Consider the following 22,466-nt stretch of genomic DNA (forward strand, 5'->3'; position numbering starts at 1 on the left):
TGTTATTTCCACTAAATCATATCTCCATTCACATCTGTTCTGTAATTTCAGTAATGTCTATATAAAGCAAAAAGAGGAAAGAAAAATAAAATGAGGTTTAAATATTTAGCTAAAATTGATCCTGGAAATTCTTAGTAGAGATTAGTGTTTCCAGGCAATGGTTCTTTTTCTTTTTCTTTTTCTTTTTTTTTAGGTTTTTGCAAGGCAAACGGGGTTAAGTGGCTTGCCCAAGGCCGCACAGCTAGGTAATTATTATTGAGTGTCTGAGACAGGATTTGAATGCAGGTACACCTGACTCCAGGGCCAGTGCTTTATCTACTATGCCACCTAGCTGCCCCCATGGTTCTTTTTAATATTCCCTTCAGATACCCTTTTATTTGAAGGGAAAATGATTAATTAATTAATTTGATATTTAATTCAATATAGTTTAGTAAAAAATTCATAAAATGCTTATCATTTCAAGGAATTGTTCTAGAATAAGGATATAATTTTTTAAAAAGAGTACTTGCTCTCAATGAGCTTATATTCTATTAATATATAATATATACAAACACATACATATAAACATAAATATATGTCTATGAGTATATTTGTGTATACATACATAAATGCAAATATACATTATATAGGTGTATATATACTACTGCTATTTGTTATTGTAGGCAGAGAGGATGGGGACGAGCTTGGAATCTGAATCAAGAAAAATCTATATTTGAATGCTATATCAAATTCTGAATAACTTGGAAACCATTGGAAAGTCATATGTCATTTTCAAACCACCATTTTTTTTCCCAGGGATTCTCTACACTATGGCTTCTCAGATTCCCCACTGGGGACTTCACTTTGGTCTCAGAGGCATTAATTACCTGAGGCAAGATTGCAGCACACATCATCTAGGTGCCATAGTGAATAGAGTTCCAGGTTTGCAGATAAGAAGAATGCCAGCGTCAAACCCATACTATCTGTATGACAGTGGGAAATTCATTGAAACTATTTTCTCTCATTTTCCTCATCTGTAAAATGGAGATAATGATAGTGTCTATCATCCAGAGATACTGTGAGAGAAAGAAAAAAGAAAGAAAGAGAGAGAGAGAGAGAGAGAGAGAGAGAGAGAGAGAGAGAGAGAGATAAGAATAAGAATAATGGTAAGGTAAAGTATTGCACATAGTGACTGGCCCTATACAAAAATTGTTATGATGATGATGATGATGATGATGATGATGATGATGTCCACCAGAGTGCCCCCTTACCTGAGACATTATATGGATTACATTATGTACAGGAATATTATGGGATTTTATAAACATTATGATTAACTGCTCAAAAGAATTGGACTAAGCCTTCTATTGATGAATGAATGATGAAGTAGATGCAGAACAATAGTTTTCTTGTCTGTGATATGCAAGCGGGTGGACAGCTACTTTGGATCTCATCCGTCAGTAGATCTATCATCAATAGATACTGAAGAGTTGTAGTGATCTCGACGCAAAACTGAGGAGGACACGAGAACAGGCTAGATTGTTGTGAGGAAAGCATGTGGAGCTTTTCATGATCCTAAATTTCTCCCTAAAATAGACTAATGAATTTGATACTAGCTTTCTTTGAGTGATGCTTTGTTATGCTCATTCATGGAATATCACATTCTCTCAAAAACTAAAATCACAGGTCAGCTACATAGCAATGGAGAGGAATGAACAGTGGAAGACATGAGTATTCTGGTCTGTTTCCAATTGAAGAAATGCACAGGAGAAGTGACATTAAGAACATCCTCAGAACCCTCAAGAGGATATGTGGTGGAATTTTTCTGTTACAGTGGAAAGAACACAGGCTCCCAAATAATAGAAACTGAGTTCCTCTCTCCTCTGATTCTTTACTATTTATGTGACCATGTGTGTGATTTTTAACTTCCCTGGAAGTCACGTTTCTTATCTGCATAGTGGAGGATTGGATGAGATGACTTCTGGAGTGCTTTCTAGACTAGAACTTTGTTTCTTTGATAATATATGAAGGAAAAATAACAAAGGACAAACCAAGTATTCCACTGGCATGAGCACAATGTCAAGCTATATAAAGAAGATTTAAATATATTATCTCTGCATTATTGTTTATGACAAAACATTAACAAGAATCACAGAATGAGAAGGCATGAAGACATGAATTGTTTATCATTTGTTCCTTTGAAGGAAGTCCATGTCTTTGTGACCACATGTCCACCAGGCTGTTTTAAATGGGGGAAATAATACCCATAGTTTCTATCCCATAATTTTGTAGGAACGGTCAGTGATATGAAGCTGTGCATTAGTATAAAAATATCAGCTATTATTCATTTATTACTATTCCTTGTTAGCCTTTGGAGTTTGTCAGATGGGAAGGTCAGAATGTGAGGAGAGTTCAGGCCATCCAAAACTCCACTTTTCTTAATCTTTGCTCCTGGGGCATTCTATCAGAAGCATTCTCTTGTGACTGAGTTACCCTCCATTCTTTGGGGCTATGTGACTTTACAGTTACTTACTCCTTGATGAACTAGGAAATGCTCCATCTTTATGAAATCATAATATTGTTTTGTTTTGTTTTTCATAGCCTCTACTGCCCTTCACTCCTTATCGTTTCCTTGCACAGGACAAAAAATCTCTTATTTCAGTTAAGTTTTTGCATCTAAAAATCCACTGTAGATGAAACTAGTCAATAAAATCTGAATCCCTCTTTCAGGAATAGGCAGTCTGGTCCATGCATGTCAAATAAGAGACAGCTCTGTATAAAAGGAAGTGAGCTGAATTCAGTCAAAGAACCTATGACTCTTGGGTCTGTCACTTCCTGGATAACTTAGCACAAATCACTTGAGTCTCAGATTATGTGTCTGCAAAATGAATATGATCATGAAATGGCTGGCTTATGGGATGTCTCCTAATTCTAAATCTATTATGATCATAAATCTTCTTTTCTGACTTTTTATTCTCTTTCATTCATCCCCAAATATCTATAAATAACAATAACTACTTAAAGAAAGCTTTGTGGCTTATAAATGTCGTTGTGTACCTTTTCCTATTGGATCCTCACAGAAACAAGGTAAGGGAAGTGGTATGGACATGGGTATTGTCTTTCTCATTTTACAGGAGATGAAGTTATGTGTTCATTATCAGGCAACTCTTCTCATTCCAAGTGCAATTCCAAGTCTTTCCATTAAATTTTATTTTACTCTAAAACTAGTTCCCTTATCTCTAGGATTCCCCCCCACCCCTTTCTCAACTTGAAACAGTGGCCAACAGACCTCAACCAATGTCAGTCCTAATGAGTTCCACTCATAACAGCTGTTACATAGATGAGAGCTTAGTTAATACCATTTTTGACTACATTGTATTGTTTCCACGTTGGTGAACAGCGGCTTAATTACTGAACTTTGTCTCTCTGAAAGCCATGCTCATGAGAGGTCTGGGGTGGAGGAACAGCCTCTCAGTAGTGCATCTGTCATCATATTTACTAAGAGACAATAACCACAGCATCAGATTCCAGGCAGATTTATGGCCATTTAGTCACCAGATTTTATGTTATATTAAGTCATATTTGACTAGGTGCCTTACCTACGGTAAATTAACAAAGGCAAGATGATTCTCCAAGTCTCTTTCTACATCTACCTCTATATCATTACCTGGCTGTACAGTGGAACCTTGCATAATGAGAATATAAACTGTAGTTGGTCATATTATTTAAAAAATTAAAATTTGCATAACATGCTGGAATGCACAATTTCTTCTAAAATCTAGGTAATTATTCAAGTTGCCTCTACTTCTTTCCATAAGTAGCATTGACTTGGACTCCTTTGTCTCTATTATGGGCTGATAGAGAGGAATCATATATGTCTTCACATATTGGAACTTGAAATCCTTCGTAATGAAATCTAAAAACTTAGTAGATTTGAGGGATGGAGAATGGGACTTGGGGGTCTAGATGGAACGTTTATTCATTTTTGGCATACCAGCATTCCCCCTTTCCCTCCTTATCTATGTTGCAGGGTCAGGTAGGTCATTGCAGACCTTGCCAGAACTCTATCTGTCCTGACCATTCATTGTTCCAAACTGATCCAAGCATTCAGGTTCATCGTTACATTCAAATTATTTTACAGTTTTCAGCGAGGTGATGAAATGGATGGAGCACTGACTTTGGGTTCAGGAGGACTCCATGAAGACAGGTGTCTGAATCTGGTCTCAAACACTTGACAGTACTAGCTGTGTGATCTTGCCTCTCATCCAGGACCATTTCCAGTCGTCCTGATCCATATATATGACCATTGGATCTAGGTGACTCCAGAGGAGAAAATGAGAATGGTGACTTAGCGCAGCACCCTCTCACTCAAATCCAATTCATATGCTTGTCATGACATCATCTCTCTGATGTCATGGTCTTCTTCAGGAATGAAGGACAAACACTTTTCAACTTGAGAATTGATAATGAAACCTTGGTTGGTTTCTTTTTTTCTCACGTTCTTTCTTGAAACAGTGGTTTTCTTAAAATCCATAAGAATAAAACTTAATGAACTTCCAGGGTAAGAAGGAATGATCTCTTCTAAATCTTTTTAGGTTTTGAAATGGATTAGGTAATTCAGATCTCAAACAACCTTGGATTCAAGGTAGAACCGTTAAAGTGGAGGAGGATTCCAGTGACATACGTTTTGTGCCATCCTCAGGGGCAGCTCATGTCAGTTTCATCCCAACTCAAAAATTTAGTTGAAACCTTGGAAAATTGATTTCACCGAAGATGTGAGCAATGCCACATTAAGTTGTATTTGACACGATTTTTTTTGTTTTTGTGGAACAAAAGGGTTAAAAGACTTGCCCAAGGTCACAGGGATAGTATCAAGTGTCTGAGGTTGAATTTTACCTCAAGTCCTTCTGACTTCAGGGTTGGTGCTCTAACAACTACACCACTAAGTTGCATTTGAAAGAGGATATTAAGAAACAACTGTTCAAAACATCCCCTAGGGAATTTCATCAGTGGAGATCACCAAGCAAATATAAAATTATATTAATTTTAATCTTAACTCTCATTTTATTTCAAGAGTGTTTGATTCAATTCAAAGGTGTCTATTATTTATTAACTAGGCTGGGTGCTAGTGACTGTACAAATGTAATCAAAATAAAATACAAATTTGTACTTGTATTCAGATAAAAAAGATTATGAACAAATGGCTCCTACTATAATCAGGCTAATAATTTAGAAGGGCTATTTTCAATTAATTTCATCTCCTCAAACATTGACAGTTAGCAAGACTTTCAAGAGTTTTCCTGATAGTCATAGGATCTTAGACTTTTAGCTCAAAGGCACCTCTGAGAAGAATTTATCAAAACCCTCCTTTTGGAGATGAGAATAATGATTTCCAGATCCATAAAGTGATTTACCTGAGGACATACAGATAGTAAGAAAGAAAAACAATAAATGAATCTAGGTTCTTTCGACACCAAATTTTGTGCCTTTTCTCTTAGAATCAGTGTAAAAGTAAGACATCAGGATTGAAAGGGACCTTAGAGATCATCCACCTCTGGTCCTATATTTCTCTCATACTAGTTCAAGCCACATCTGATCAACAATCAAAGAATTCTTCAAATTCCTTGTAAACCAATGAATACACAAGCTTTGTTTAAGGGAAATCAGTTGAGTAATATTTCATTCCACCTGGGCATAATTCTCAATGCTTTGTGAACTCATCAACGGAAATCTTTACCAATTGTATAAATCCCTTTGGTTTTCAGTTCAAATCTCATTTCCTTACTTCAACTTAATCAAATAAGTATGTAGTAAATATTTATTCCAATGGATTTATTCTAGCTGAAAAAATCAAATTCAGAATAAAAAACATCTTTTATTTTGTTGGTACTCCCATTTTTTTTCTGAAAATACTTTCATCAACTTCTCTGCATTAACAGAACCCCACTTTTTAAATCAGATTCCTAGCACAATCTCTGGCAAACAAAATGTCCTTAATAAATGATATTCATTTATTCATTCAAGATAAAATTTAAAGTGTTCATGAAACATTTCAAAGATTACTTACCAGACCAGTAGAGTAACTCAACCCCATGCCTGGAAAAAATAACCCATCTGTGAGCCTCTGATTTCCTGATTCTACTTCATCTATGGTCATCTGGTCTCTCATCATTCATGGTTAAGCTTCTAAACATATCAATCCTGTCCCAGGTTGAGGTAATGGTTCTTAGAATATATATTCTTGGCTCTTGGTCTTAGCCATCCAGGTACTATAATGTCTCTGAGCTATTGTCTCTTCCTTAGGGTTTCTCCTTTTTTTACAGTGTTTGACTTTGAGACCCGGTCTTGCCTATCCTATGTAGTCCATGTGTTTATTTGAATTGCTTCCTTAGAGGGTTTTATGTCATCTCTATTTTACTATGCCCCATACTTGATGTTAAACTCTTAACAGCAAGGAAGTAGTGGGAAGGGTAGATGGAATAAATTATCTGGATTAGAAATTATCTTGCAAGAATCATGTTGGAAAAAATAAGATACGATTTAGAATGAAATAGTGAACTTTTACATAAAATTTTACATGAAAGTTATTGTGAGTTTAGGTATAAGGGTACCAGCATAAGATATTTTCTGCTAGAATCAGCCCAAATAGCATTACACAACAACATGAAAAACTCGAAGCACATAACTTGGGTTGGGGTTCCATCTTTGATCCTGTTTCAATTAATATTTTGATCAACGAGTTGGATAAAAACATATGATACATGGCTTATCAATATGTGAATGACAAGAAGCTGAATAAAATAACTTTGGGATTTGCAAAAACATCATCTGAAAACTTTGTGACAGGCTGGAATGATGGGCCAACTTTAATAAGAAATGTAATAAAGAAGAAATTGAAATACTGATCTGAGATTACAAAAAAAGAAAATCAGCTGCAATAAGTAAAATATAGGGGAGGCCAAGGCTAGGGAAAAGTTCATACAAAAATTACCCGGGAGTTTTCACAGATTTGAAGCAGTATCATGGAAATAAAAAAAGCTGATTGAATCTTACATTAGGTTGAGAGATATCATATCTATAATGCAAACTTCCTGGGCAGAACCAAAGTTATAGTAGAGTGTTTAATTCTTGTTAAAATAATTAAAGATGGACTATAATAAACTGAAGTATATTCACAGCAAAATCCCCAGAATATTGTACAATTGATCTGTTTAAGAATCAACTGAAGAGGCCATTCATGTACAGGCCAGAGAAGATCAGATTTAGTGTGTATGAGGGAAGGAAGGACAAAGAGGAGGTTATGAGAACCTATAATTAACTTCAAACATTTAAAAGCTTATTATGTGGAAGAGTGATTTGTTATTCAATGTAATTCCAGAGAGACTCAGATAAGGGTACAAATTGGACTGAGATAGATGTCACATGTACACATACATGCAAATGAAATGACATGAGCTAATTAGAAATACAATATGGCATAATGGATAGAGATCAAGCCTTGGACATGGAATTCATGAGTTCAGATTCTGTCTTTGACACATACTGGTTATACCATTCTAGTCCCCAGGCCAAATTAAAAGGTAATAAGTTGCTGCTTCACATCAGCAGATGAATTGCATTGATAAAATAATTAGTGAAATGCATTCCTTCCTTCCTCATAGCACCCCCTAATATATTAGAAAATATGCTATAAGGTATTCTCCATCATGGGAAGAATTTGGAGGTTTCCTGATCATATGCTAAATATCATAACAGAGAGATGTCCCATGTAAGATGAGATCTGAGGCAATCTGACCTTCAAAGTTCCTTTCAAATCTAAGATTATATGACTTCTGTGAATATTGCCCATGGACCAAATTCCCTTAGGTGCTTTGAAAGATAGTAAAGTATAAGAAAGTGTCCTTGAGAGACTAGTTAGTCTTCTGTATTTTGTTTCTGGGGTAATAATCCATCTGACAGTTTAAAGGGGGAATATAGGATGAGCTTTTTCAACTTTAAGAAAAATAATTTTCCTTAGCTATTATGATTCTAGTTGATCCTGGTATTCTCATAGTTTAATGCGATGTCCTTGAAATTTGAGATTATAAAATCCCATTTAGGAGTTCTGGATTTGGGAGGTCCCTTCAACTCTGTTATTCAGTTTACAAAGCATTCATTTTTCTAGAAAATAGACAAGAAGAATAGATCATCTCACTTCATCATTTTATTTATGAGTAAATGGGGACCTGAAGAATGGAAATATCCTCTCTCAAATCACACAGATGAGTGATATGTCTTTCCTCCAGCTTATAGCTTTACAATCCTTTATCCTTTCCTTAGCCCTTTTACCAAGGGGAAAACAAAGTGAACAGCTAGTATATCTTCATTCATTTTAAAGCTCAGAGACTATAGACTTATACTTGCAAAGGACTTTGAAGTCATCTAGTCCAATATTTTTAATTTGCATATGGGCATTTGAGGTCATGAGAAGATAAGTGACTAACCCAAGGTTATTCAGTAGAAAGTAGCAGAGCAGGGTTCTGAGCCCCACTCCTCTGACTTCAAATCAATTTCTCTATTTCCTCAGTTACTTATATGCATACATACATGTAAATATGCATACATGGATATACATATCCACATATTACACACATATGCATATCATATATCCAAAAGATAAGTAGATTGAGAGATAACTCTAGATAGGAGATCCTTGAGGGATGTTTTATTGGAGCAATGGTTTGAACCTAATGAATGAGACAATTTGAATTCTCTGAATTCCAATAATCTGTATCTTTCCCTTCCACACGCAAGTGAAAATTAACTGTAATGATTATGTATTGATATGGGTTTGGGGAAGGCATAGGCAGAGGGGGATGTGAAGAATGGGAAAGGAACAATTATGGTGATTGTTTATACCATATGTTAAGGATAGGATCTAGACCTTTGATCTAATTAGTATGAGGAAACTATATCTATAAATGCAGCCTTTTATCACCTTCCAGAGGGTTGACTGGAACAGTAATAGGCTACATGCTACATGATAAGATCAGGATCAAACAAGCCATATGGTTAAATTTGGGGGTGTCATGGACCGCTTTGGTAACTTGGTGAAGCACATGGACCCCTTCTCTGTATAATGTTTTGAAATGTTTAAAAAAAACCACCGTATTATAAGAGAAACATAATGAAATGCAACTATCAAAATAAAAAAAAAAGTTGATGGATCCTTGACTAACAATCCCTGGTTGAAAGGTTAGCTATGAACCCAAGTTGTCCAGGCACCAAGATTATCTCTCTCCAGTCTGCCATAGGGATGATTCCATCACTTTTCTCACTTCACATAACTTCCTAGTTCCTTGCTTTCCTGAATGCTTCAGGAAGCCCAGGATAATAGTTCATCCAAGGCCGCCATTCATGTCATTTATGTTCTGAGTAAGGTAAGAGAAATTGATTGGGACTGACTGCCATGTGCTTTCTCACCAGGACAAAGAAGTGAATTTGGAGCAAGTCCATAGGCGTATGAACAGTTTAATAGATGAAGATATAGCTCACAAGCAGATTTCTCCTGCATCCATCGAGATCTCAGCCCTGGAGATCGGAGGTTTGCCACCCAGCCAGACCTTGGAGCCGGTTCGCGAGTACCAGAACACTCAGCTGTCTGTCACCACGTTCTTGCCCGAACAGAGCAGTCATGCCACCAGTCGGACACTAGCAGCAGCAGCTGGCAGTAATCTGCCACTGCCTCTCAGCAGCTCAGCAACCATGCCCTCAATACAGTGCAAACACAGATCTCCCAATGGGGGACTGTTTCGTCAAAGCCCTGTGAAGACCCCCATTCCCATGTCATTCCAGTCTGTGCCTGGGGGTGTCATTCCAGAGGCTATGGACACTTCCCATGGAACATCCATATGATTGACACCCACCTATCCTTCTGCCCACCCACCCAACCAGCAGAGCTTTTTAATACAACTAAAAACAAACAGAAATCACACACACACATACACACACACACACACACACACACACACACAAACACACACAAAAGACTCTTACATTTTTCTTGTACATACCTGTAAATAATGAGAGAATGAAGTGGGGTAAAAGTGTATTTTGAATATTCCCAATTTTCGAAGTCAGTAAAAAAAAGAAAAAAAGAAAAACACAAAAACAAGAAGTGTATGAATGAATTTGTAAATTTTGTTCTATATGAATAAAAAGGCAAAACACTTGTGATCATTCTGAAGTGCCAAAGAAGCCCTGTTCCTGGGCCTGAGGGCTAGAAGCAATTATGGGGACCCCATTCCCTTTTGGAGGGCAGCATGGGTTCCCATGTCCTTTGTGAGAGCCCAGATGTATTGCTGCTGATTGTAAAGTGCCCCTTTGGCATCTGCATCCACTCTCCTCTGAATCTTTCCTCTCCTGGCCTGTACTGTTAGTCTGACCCTAAGTTTGGGAGAAAAGTGCAAAATTGACATTTCCCACCTCTATAAATTAAAAAAACAAAGCTTATCAGAGGAATGGAGGGAGTAAAAAGGATATTGGTGACAAATCTCCTGAATTATCTTCATTTTTCCTATTAGGAAATACTAACTGGTCACTCTGATTCCCCACATTTCATGTTCTATGACTAACTTGGATCTCTTCTTTGCATATATATATATATATATATATATACATATATATATGTATATATATATATATATATATATATATTGTCTTCACCCTTCATTTGAGTCAAAACAAAGAGGGAACAATGAAATATGATTCAGAACTCACTCTGGGAAGGGTCGCTATGGTGGGTCTATTTGGTTAAGATCAGACATGGGAACAGTTGGGTTGAGCACAGACATAGATGATGGGAAAGCTGCTGTCATAGATCATAACTAAGAATAAAAAGAAAGCTGAGGGCCCAGAGAAGGGGATGTTTTGGTGAGAATTGGCTGAAAGAAACTGGTGTACAAAAACTTCAATTCCATAGGAAAAATGTAACAATTCAAAGATTTAGAGAATGTGCCATTCCACCCCTGTGACCATTAAGTCACCAAATGGTAAGGCCTGAATTTTTATTGGATTGGTACTGCTTGCTACCTGCTCCCCTGTTTCTAGAATAGACTCACTAATACATCTCAATACGAAGGCAAGTCAGCAAAAAAAAAAATAAATAAATAATGTTATCTCCTGTAGTTAGAACTTCCAAATGCTGAGAGAACGGAAAAACAATAGCAACCTAAAGATGGCCATTAGGGTTCTTGAACCAGGACAGGACACAAACATCAAGAGCTGAATTATTCAAGTCATCTTGAAATATATCACTTCAGCTCCTCTTCCTTTGCAGATGACTGCATTTCTTTTTCCGAACCTATCAGTTTGGAAAATGCCATGAATCTCCAACCACATGGAGCAGTGTCATGCATTTAGTCACAGAAGCAAGACTCAAAGTTTGGATGATTCCCCTCCACCACCCCCCAAATGTAATCAGATCAGCTTTGACCTAGAGGGTTGGACAAGAAGAGGAGAGCAGAAAATAAAGAGTTATATTCATGAAGAAATAAAAAGTTTCATTGATCGCCTTGTTTATGGCCTTGAATAGTTATTCAGAAGATATATTTATGGGGGTGTTAATGATTCCAGAATTGATTTCTTTACTAAAGTCCCCAATGAAATGATTGAGCAGCAAAGAAAGAAAGGCTATATCCAACAGTTGGTTAAAAACACCCTGAGGAAAAATGTGTTTATACTTTTAATATTTGACTCTGAATGTTGAAATTGGGGGAGTAACGGAAATCAAGAGAATTAATTTCTATTTCTCTAATTAAGACAATTGTAATCTGAAGTTGATATAGTTCACTCTTCAGTCAGGGGAAGAAGGGGAATGGTTGCTTTAGACCCTGAAGAGAAAAATTGCATTTGGGATGCAATTAAAAACAGGAAAGTAAATTATCCTGTATGCTTTCCTTTGGTACTTTAAGGGTCTAGCTCCAGGAATTCAACTTTTCATAGAAACATATACATATGAAAGTATACATATATATTTTAATTGATCTGTTTTCTCACTGCCTTATCTTACACCTAAAATCAATTTCCTTTCCAAAATGGTCTATTCTCCATGGTGTGTTATATATCATGTTTACCTGTTTGAGATTAGAGTAGATGATTGAGAGGATGAGAGAGTCATGCAGAGAGGGTAAAGAGGAATGATGAGAGAAGAATGAAGAAAATGGAAAAGAAATCATAGACGGAAGAGAAAAAGTGAGAGCAAAAGAGAGAGAGAGAGAGAGAGAGAGAGAGAGAGAGAGAGAGGGAGAGGGAGAGGGAGAGGCAGAGAGAGGGAGAGGGAGAGGGAGAGGGAGTGGGAGACGGAGAGGAGGGAGAGAGAGAGAGAGAGAGAGAGAGACAGAGAGACAGAGAGACAGAGAGACAGAGAGACAGAGAGACATCAAATAGTATGGAAGATATTGGTAAAAGGAAAAATTAAACTGTTTAGAAAATACTCTTATCAGACTTAGACCTAGTGCTTTCATTACCCATAGTATTATTTTTGTTGGGTAGCCTAGGTACAGAAGGATCATTTTGGTGTTCTACAGATTTTCCCTTAAGACAAAGCAACTTCTCCTACCCCATTCAGATTGACATGTAAATTTAGAATGTATAGTTTTCATGCTCTGGTCTCTGGTTTTTGGATTTATAACTCTGTTTAGACTATTCCATGCATTTTAGGTATATTTTGTGCCTTCAAAAGCTGCTAATAATATTCAGCATTTGGATTAAAGATGTTTAATAATAAAACATATACTTGCTCCCTACCCGGTTATTCACAGACGAGAAGCACAGATATTTGGCTTCGTATATTCCTGAATGTCGTTTAATGACCACGGAAAGTTAAAGTGTTAAAGCTGCTTGGATGCCACTCCCTTTCAGAATTCATCAGAAAACTTTCTAGGCTGTGAATGAATAGCAGGCTGGAAGACAGAAGAAGCAGTCTTTTCACATTCCTCTTCTTTCTCCTTTCTCCGTTACTACTTCTCTTTTCTTTTCCTTCTCTTCCATCCCCCTCCCTTTTTAATATGATACCTTTTCTCTCCATTTTTCTCCTCATTCTTTTCTCTTCCTCTTCCTTATTTCCCTCTGCTCTTTTTCCTTTCTTAACTTCCCATTGAAAAGAAAAACACTATGATTTAACCCTTTCATTGCCTAATTCATATGATTATCTTTGAACTCTACTAGAATCAAAGCCTTTGTCCATGCTGTTGAGGCTAAGAAAATAGGTTTATCTAATATTATTGACTCTAAACACTCAGTATTTCAAATTTAGTAAACACTCTAGTACTTCAGAACAGAGGTTCTGATCCATGAACACAACCTTTGAGAATGCAGTATCACCTACACACCTTGATAAGACAAGAGAAGCAGTAGTTCAATGGAAGTTTCTCCATTGTGCTATTTAGCATATTTAACAACTTAACTTGAAAATCATATTTTGAGAACTTTCAAAAGGAACTGTAAAGGTCAAAGTGTAACCTGGTCAGTATTTCATTTTTTTTCTCTCCAGTCACATTTAGAGAGGGAAGCTTGAAGCTATCAGGTATTAGAAGTTTCTCAATCATCATTTTTGCCTTATTTCCCCTTTCATTACAATTTTTTTTTCTTGAAAAATTGTTACCATGAATCCAAACCTATTCCCCTCTAAAATGGTGTAGCACTGCACTGTTCAGCCCATTCTGATCTGTTTGATTCACCTACTAAGATCCAGGGGATGAGCAGGACATCTCTGGGAAGTGCCCTCAGCATAGGTTTGGGGATTCTATGTCTATAATGTCCAATCTTCAAATGATTCTCAATGATGGCTATGATAATGCATGAACTTTGCCACAATGAGGCTAGAAGTATTGCCCATTTGTTTTAATTAAATTGAATTCTCTCCAAAAAGAGAAGGGAATAAGAAAATCATGATATAATCAAAGGGACAAGACACCATGCTTATTTTCTCAGCATCGCAATCAAGTGGAGTTAATTTTGTTTTAGAAACAGTAACAGTCTGCATCTTTAAAAAAGAACTTCTTAAAGGGAAAAGGGTTATGGACCCTGCAAATATGATACTATATTGGGAGACCTATAGAGAATCAACTTTGTCTTTTCAGGAATTGAAGAAGAAAACAAAATGATTTAGAAAGGAATGAAGATGGACAAACCCCAAGTGAAAAAGAGCACATGAAGGAATAACCCCTCTCTTTTATTGTATCTTCTACAGCTAAAATTCACAGAAAAGAACAATTAGCAAATCAATAAGTTAAGTTTTGTTGCTCCTTCTACTGCCAAGGTTAATTGCTTGTTTAATTAAAGACTTCTGCCTTGATATGTAGTCACTGGATAATTAGACTGCGCAGATTTCACTAGAATTATATTTTGCACAAGGGAAGCAAATACCATAATAGTAATTTCATGAACTACCATCACTGAACAAAACAAAAACTTCCATTGGCATCATTATCCTTGGCAATAGAAATCTAAATAATACCTCAACTTGTATTTCTTGACTTTCTTACCATTGCTTTAAATTGTCCAATTTTAAACTATGTCAATTTCCAAAATCATTTGTTTCTTTAGCTATGTTCTGCTTATATTTTAAACCACCAAAATAAATGAATTAAGGGATAATAGACTAGAGCTAGAAGGTTCTAGAGATCATCTATTTCCACAACTTCATTTTAAAGAGAAAAAATACTGAAACTTTGAGAGAAATGAATTAACTAATCTTTTATATTTAAGCAAGTTCAAATCGTGCTTTAATTCAATGAGATGTTCAATAATGTATCTTCTTGTTTTCCTGAACTCCCCCCCCCCCCCCCGCCCCAGCAAAATAGACTTGATTGGATATCCAAAGAACATTCCTCTTCTTTCCCGGGAGAGAGAATCTATTAAATTTTAGAATTTCAAATTGGGATTGAACTAGGCTAACGGAGGAGTGATTGCAAACTCACCTTGCCCACTGTAGTATGCTTACCTGAGATTTACATTCCAAACAGCAATACATCTTGATTCCTTGCCATCTGCTCAGCTACCCTCAATCCTGTCAGTTTGAACCTCCTACAGAGTATCTCAATTAAGTTTATTATTGCTTATGGAAAGGATATTAAAACTGACTGTTGTGTGGTTCTCCTTAACATGTCCATATTTCCCAAGATCAAAACTTCCCTTATTCATGATTTCCATTTGTCCATTGTCTCTCCCTGTTAGAACATAAACACCTTAATGCAGGGATTATCTAACTTTTTTATTTGAGTACCAAATGCTTTCCCCATTGTCTGTCAAATCAATACTTAAGTGTTTTTTGTCCTCCCTTCATTGGTTCATTCAAACAAGTATTAATTCATTCTTAGAAAATACCACATTGAGAAAGTAACAGATTTGGAATTCTCAGAAGGAATTTCAAACCAACATAAAGAACTGTCTCACTAGATTTTATTCCCTCATTTCCCCTCAAAAAGCAAAGCTCCACCACCATCTTTGATTAAAATGTAAGGCTTTAGCCAGCTATTTGTTTACATAATTCAAAGAAGAAGAAGTTAAATCATCTAAGTGACTTGTAATGTCTTCAAACAAGTGACCAATAACTATTCTTTATCCATAATACAAATTAATTCTAACTCATATACCTGTTGAATACCTTTCTGTTGTGCTGTGAGAACAAAGGTAAGGGAACTGTGGGGATGAACCAGTCTTCTCCCATCTTGCAATGATTACTTTGAGGGCTTTGAAAAGAGAAGCTATAACCCTCCTCATCATGGAAGCCATGGCCCTATTAGCCTCTATCAATCTGGGTTTTGACATGAGGTTATGCACAAGTGGCTTATATCCAGAAAACCAGACCCTTGGCAGGTGTTTCTGCCTGAACAAGCCCTATGTAGAAATATTAAGTTGGATGGGCTAAATGTCTGGCAGATTCAAGTTGAGTGTTGCCAGGGGCAACCTGGTGCTTCAGCCCTGACACACATGTGATATATTTACATAACACAATTACAGGTGACTTTGATAATTGGAATGTACTGGAGACAGTGGCTAAGCTTAGCCAAAAGTCTTAAGTTGAATTCAGCTAATGACATGCAATTTTATTTCATTAGAGCGAATTTCATGTTTCTTGAATTAAAATAATGTTTATAAAGTGTCTACTTTATATAAGGTTGGCATCAGGAATATAAATTTAGATACCGTACTCTGCTCTCAAGGTGCTTACAGTCCAGTACTGGGGACAATGTAAGCAAAAACTGAAGTGGATACAACATGGAAAATTGGGGAAAATATCAGATTGGGAGTTCCAAGAATCTAGGTTCTAAATCCAGTTGTAGTTACTGTGTGATTTTGGATAATTTATTTAACCTCTATGAACCACAATTCTTCATCTGTAAAATAATAGGAAGAGAAGGAATAGATAGACTTATGGTCCATTTGAAGTTCTAAATTGTTGGTGCTGTGATGAAAGTCTAAGTACTATGGGAGATAAAAGGAGTGAGGGGTCATTGCCTTCCTGGGGGTGTGGGATTCATGGAGTTGCTGTTCCCTAAGCTTCTTCTTTGGTTGAGTGATACAATTTGAATAGACAAAGAAAGAATGGATTCTTTACGATATGTGGAGAATGAGAAGCAATGAATTGCAACCGAGTCAGGGAGAGCTGAGAGTTGTCATGTGAGAGTAAAGGTGAATAGAAATCATGAATATGAAAGTTTTTGGAACACAAGATCCCAAATTTCTACTTTATTTTGATAGAAACCTTCCAGCAGAGAATGGCTGACAATGTGACTCAGGTGTCGCAGAGGGCTTTTCTCTTCAAGCACAAGATAGACTTCAAAAACGTTCAGATTCTAAGATTCTGTCATTCCACCTTAGATGAATTATGATGAAACTGGCTAAAATAGAAGATAATAATAATAAGCAAACTGATATAATTAAATTCACTTAATTCAATAAGTATTTATTATATAGTAATTAGTGGAGAACGTTGCTCACTCCTGGCAATAAAAATACAAGGAAGGAACAATTCCAACCCTCAAAGGGCTTGCATTCTCTTGTAATAAAATGATCCATAGATGGTTTACAATAAGGTTTTAATGTGTCCTGTGCACAAACGGCCCAAGGACTTGGAAAATCCCATTGCTAGATCTAAGTGTCTAGCCATACTGAATTCTTAGCTTGAGGGAGTGGGGGATGGCTAAACTATTAATTTTTCTAAAGGTTTATTCTGGTTTGGAAATAAGGCTCTGAAAATTCCCAAGGGAATAAAATGTTCTAAAAGATTTATTCAATAAGAATCACATAACCTGTGTATAAGTAATTTTTAAAAATCGTGAACACTGAATTTCTTTGAGTATTGTATCTTGAATTCTTGTTGCTTTGCTTTCTACATAATGTTGAAGGGAAAAGAAGCATTAATTCTGGTTATGGTCTACCTTGTTGGGGGGGGGGGGTGGATGCTAGGTCTCTCATGCCAGAGCCAGGGTCATTTTACCTGTCAAGCAGGGATTTCCCAGGGCATATAAGACTGGAATTGTATCTGGAGAGTTTGCCATAGTCTGTCATTCAATACTTTGGACAGTTACCTTTCCTCCATGTTTCTGGTGCTGTTACCTCCTCTAGGCAACCAAAGAGGTCTTATCAATAAGACATTAATGTTTTTGTTTTATTTTGTTTTGTTTTGTTTTTCCTGTTGCTTGATCTGTGAAAATGCTTTGTGCTCATTTTAGACCAGTAAAATAAGATAAATATCAGTGATGCTATGACTTGAAAAGAAACAGGGAAGAATCATTGGGCACATGAGACTGGCCTGGGAATATTCTTTTCACCAGATTTCTGTTTCTTGGGCTTCAAGTAAAACCAATTTTCTTCACAGAGAAATCTGTACATAAAATACTAATACTATATCCATTCTAGTGAAAGGTTCAGGAAATTGTTTCTAGGAATTTTTCCCCAGAAAATGTTTCCAGGAAATTAAAGAATAGGTTCTGTCACCTATCCTATAATAACCCTTCCCATCCTGCCAACAATACTGATATCCAGTCTTCTTAGAACAGGTGTAGTTCAAGTTACTGTGAATCTCCATGATGAAATTGAAAAGGGGAAAACTTCATTTCCAAAATACAATGAGAGGTGGGAAGGCATTAGTTATGATGGCTCTCATCAGATCATGGCTGCAATTCATCACTTAGCAGTTTGAATTCTGGTACTATTTAGGTCAAAGTGATATCCTAGACTCACCACTTCAAAATGATGATTTGAAAAAAATTGATATAGTATAGTGAGCACATGGAAAGAGATGGTTGGAGGACCCATGTGTTTATCATGGAAACTCTGGTGGTCAATACTGGGTAGAACCACACTCCTACTGTTTTTTTTTTTAATTTTTGATTTTGAACATATCTGTTCTGAAGCCATCTAATCTTGAATATTAAATCAAATCTAATTCCAAAACCATTCATTTTATTTCTTTAAATTTTATTTCTTTAAGGCAATTGGGGTTAAGTGACTTGCCCAAGGTCACACAGCTATGTAATTATGAAGTGTCTGGCAGTGCATTTGAACTCGGGTCCTCCTGACTCTAGGATCAGGGCTCTATCCAATTGTCCCTCCTCAACCATTTATTAAGTGACTCATATTCCTGAATGTTCTAGGTCCTAGGAATACAAAGACAACAATGAAAAAAACAAAGACCCTGTGAGGGTTGGGGAGATGATGCTGAAGAAAGACATTACTGACACAGACAGGTTTAAATATATGCAATATTAACACAAAGTACTTTTTTTTGTTTGGGGTTTTTTTTGCAAGGCAATGGGGTTAAGTGACTTGCCCAAGGTCACACAGCTAGGTAATTATTAAGTGTCTGAGGCCGGATTTGAAATCAGGTACTGCTGACTCCAGGGCCCATGCTCTATTCACTGTGCCACCTAGCCACCCCACACAAACTATTTTGAGGCAGATTAAAAATAATTGAGGACATCTAGAATAGTTTCTTTTAAGATGTAGCACTTGAAATGGATCTTGAAGAAAATGAGACAGATATTCTGACTCCTCTAAAAAATGACACAGCTTGATATTTTTAGAGACAATATCCCTCATCACATTCACACAGAGCTTTTGGTATATCAGAGATGGGAAAAAAGCCTCAGAGATTACCTTCTTGTCATGTAGTAATTCTCACTGTTATTTAATTTGGGGGTAACCTCTGACTCAATTTGAAACTTATTCTTTGAAATGGAATTTTTCTAACTGTGAAGATCAATGGGAAATAAATCTATGTCCATGTGCCACAATGAAGATATCCCTGGACTCATTGCAATTTGGGAGTTGCTTATCACTGAGAATGACAAAGAAAGAAGATATTAATAATAAGGCAAGGTCTCTTTGCTAGTAAAATAATGTGCATCTTATGTGTTTCCTGAGGAAGGTATATTCCCAAATGTTAACTTGATATATATGAAGCATAGCTCTGTACACTGGTCAACCTCACATGGAACCTAATTATCCTCTGCAGCAGCAAAAAGTAAAAATTCAGACTTTTCCCAGAAAGTGAATGAAAAATGGCCTCACTTATCTGAAGAGAAATGTTCTGATTGTGATGTGCTATAAATATGAAACAGTGAGGCTCCAGGTTTTCTTTGAGTACCTCTCAATGAAAGAAAGATAAGAGGGAATAAAAGAGGAGGGGATATTTTTTTCCGCCATTGATCAGGATAGTAAGTAGTACTTAGTACGAATGGACTGAAACAGAATGAGCCTGCCCCTTTAATTCAGCAAAGATCAGGTGTCTGGATCCTTGAAAGGGTAAAAAGTTGGGGAGGTATAGTGGCTGTACTTTTAGAAGGATTCTTTACTCTTTAGGCTGTGAAATTTCATTATAGGTTTAAGCTATAAAAGGAATATTAGAATATAGAATATTAGTATGCAAAATTATATTAGAAAAAAGGCCACAAAATTTCAGAATAATAAAAGACCTTAGAAAATGACATGTCAGATGATGAGACCTTTAGAGCAAAGAATATAGAATGTCAGAGCTGGTTGAGACCTTAGTACAGAGAATATAGAATGTCAGAGTAGGAAAGGAACTTCTTTTTTTTCTTTATAATCAGATATTATTTTTGATTATATAGAAATTTCAGTCTAAAAAAGTTAACGAGCTATTATAATAAAGAAGCTTTTTTATTTTTGTGAGATTTTTATTCTTTTCCTTAGTCCTACTTTTCAAGTCTTTTATATATTTTTTTTAATTTTGGAGGTTTTTGCAATTGCCTGTAAAGATAGTTTTAAACATTTATTTTTCTAAGAATTTGAGCTCCACATTTTCTATGTCTTCCCTCCCCCTTCCCTTGATAGTGAATAATATATAAATTATACATGTATAATCATGTTAAACATATTTCCATATCAGTCATGCTGTGAAAGAATCAGAACAAAGGGGGAAAACATGAGAAAAAAACATAAAAACAATTTTAAAACTGAAGATAATATGCTTTGGTAGTCATTAAAATTCCATAGTCCTTTCTGAGGATGTGGGTGGCATTTTCAATTACAAGCCTTTTAGAATTATCTTTAATCGGGGCGGAGTCAGGAGTATCTGGGTTCAAATCTGGTCTCAGACACTTAATAATTACCTAGCTGTGTGGCCTTGGGCAAGCCACTTAACCCCATTTGCCTTACCAAAAAAAAAAACCTAAAAAAAATTATCTTTAATCACTATCCTGCTGAGAAGATCTAAGCCCATCATAGTTCCTACATAAATCATCATACAATATTGTTGTTCCTGTAAAGAATGATCTCCTAGTTTTGCTGAATTCACTCAGCATTAGTTTGTCTTTGTATGTTTTTCTTGAATCCTCTTGCCCATTATTTCTTATAGAACAATAGTATTCCATCACATTCATATACCACAATTTGTTCAGCCTTTTCTCAAATGATGGGCATCTCCTCAATTTCCAATTCTTTCTCACTACAAAAATTGCTTTTCTAAATACTTTTGTACTTTTGGTTTTTTTCCACTTTCTTTATTCTTCTAATATTTGTTGCATTGGTTTTATTTATGCAAAATCTTTATAATTTAGCGTAATCAAAATTATCCATTTTGTCTTTTATAATGTTATGGATCTCTTATTCGATCAAAAACTCATCCCTTCTCCAGAGATCTGACAGATAAATGATTTCTTTTTCTCTTAATTTGTTTATGTCAGAACAGGAAAGGAACTTCTTTTTCTTTACAATCAGATTTTATTTTTTTTTATTGTAGAGAGATTTTCAGTCTATAATAGTTACCCTAAACTATTATGTCTAAATCATTTGCCCACTCACTCTTATTTTGGAATAGAAGAAAGTGAGATGTTTGTCCATAACTAGTTTTTATCATATTATTTTCCAGTTTTCTCAATACTTTTTATCAAATAATGAATTCATATCACAAAAACTGAAGTTTTTATGTTTATCAAATAGGAGATTACTATCACCATGTAATACTGCCTTTTTTGTTAACCTAAACTGTTTCACTGATCCACCACTTTTCCTTTGCCAGTACCAAAAAGTTGTGATGAACGCCTCTTAATAAAATAGTTTGAGATCTGGTATCACTAGGCCACCTTCCTTTGCATTTTTTCCATTAATTTCCTTGATAGTCTTGACTTTTTTTGTTCCTCCAGATGAATTTTGTTACTATTTTTTGGCTCTTTTAAAACCGTTTTTCAGTCGTCTGATTGGTATGGCATTGAATACATAATATAATTGAGGTAACATTGTCATTTTTATCATATTGGCTCATACCATGAGCAATTGACATTTTCCCAATTGTTTAGGTATAACTTAGTGTGAAAAGTTATTTTATTAGTTTCTCTGTCCTGGCAGGTAGACTCTTAAGTATTATATATTTTCTACAGCTACTTTAAATGGAATTTCTTGTTCTATCCCTTATTGCTGGACTTTGTTAGTAATATAAAGAAAGGCTGATTATTTATGTAGGTTTATATTAGATCCTTAAAGTTTGCTAAAGTTTTAATTGTCTCAAATAGTTTTTTTCTAGTTTATTTTCTAGAATACTCTTAAGCATACCATCATGTCATCTGTAATGAAAGTTTTATTTCCTCCTATCCTAATTCCTTCAATTTCTTTTTTCTTCTTGCTAAAGTTAACATTTCTATTACAATATTGTATTATAGTGATGATATTTGGCATCATTATTTCACTTCTGATCTTATTGTAATGCCTATATCTTATCCCCATTACATACAATACTTACTGATGGTTTTAGAAAGATACTTTTTAATCACTTTAAGTCAAAGTCCATTTATTGCTTTGCTCTCTAGTGATTTTTGTTTTATTTCATTTTTTGCAAGGCAATGGGGTAAAGTGACTTGCCCAAGGCCATACCACTAGATAATTAAGAAATGTCTTAGGTCAAATTTGAAGCCAGGTCCTCCTGACTCCAGGGCCTATGTTCTATACACTGCATCACCTAGCTGTCTCCTCTCTAGTATTTTTAG

At 35.8% G+C, this 22,466-nt stretch overlaps 1 protein-coding gene across 1 annotated transcript in view; it reads left to right on the plus strand.

Annotated features, from left to right (window-relative positions):
- GRID1 (glutamate ionotropic receptor delta type subunit 1) overlaps positions 1 to 9,977 on the plus strand; it is a 1,019,672-nt gene extending 1,009,695 nt beyond the window's left edge. Inside the window, exon 15 of the mRNA XM_074236323.1 lies at positions 9,445 to 9,977. Within this exon, the coding sequence (XP_074092424.1) occupies positions 9,445 to 9,873 (429 nt within the window). The 3' untranslated portion in view covers positions 9,874 to 9,977. The remainder of the gene's footprint in view (positions 1 to 9,444) is intronic.
- The last annotated feature ends 12,489 nt before the right edge of the window (positions 9,978 to 22,466 follow it).

This window comes from Macrotis lagotis, chromosome 4 (assembly GCF_037893015.1).
Source record: "Macrotis lagotis isolate mMagLag1 chromosome 4, bilby.v1.9.chrom.fasta, whole genome shotgun sequence".
NCBI lineage: Eukaryota > Metazoa > Chordata > Mammalia > Peramelemorphia > Peramelidae > Macrotis > Macrotis lagotis.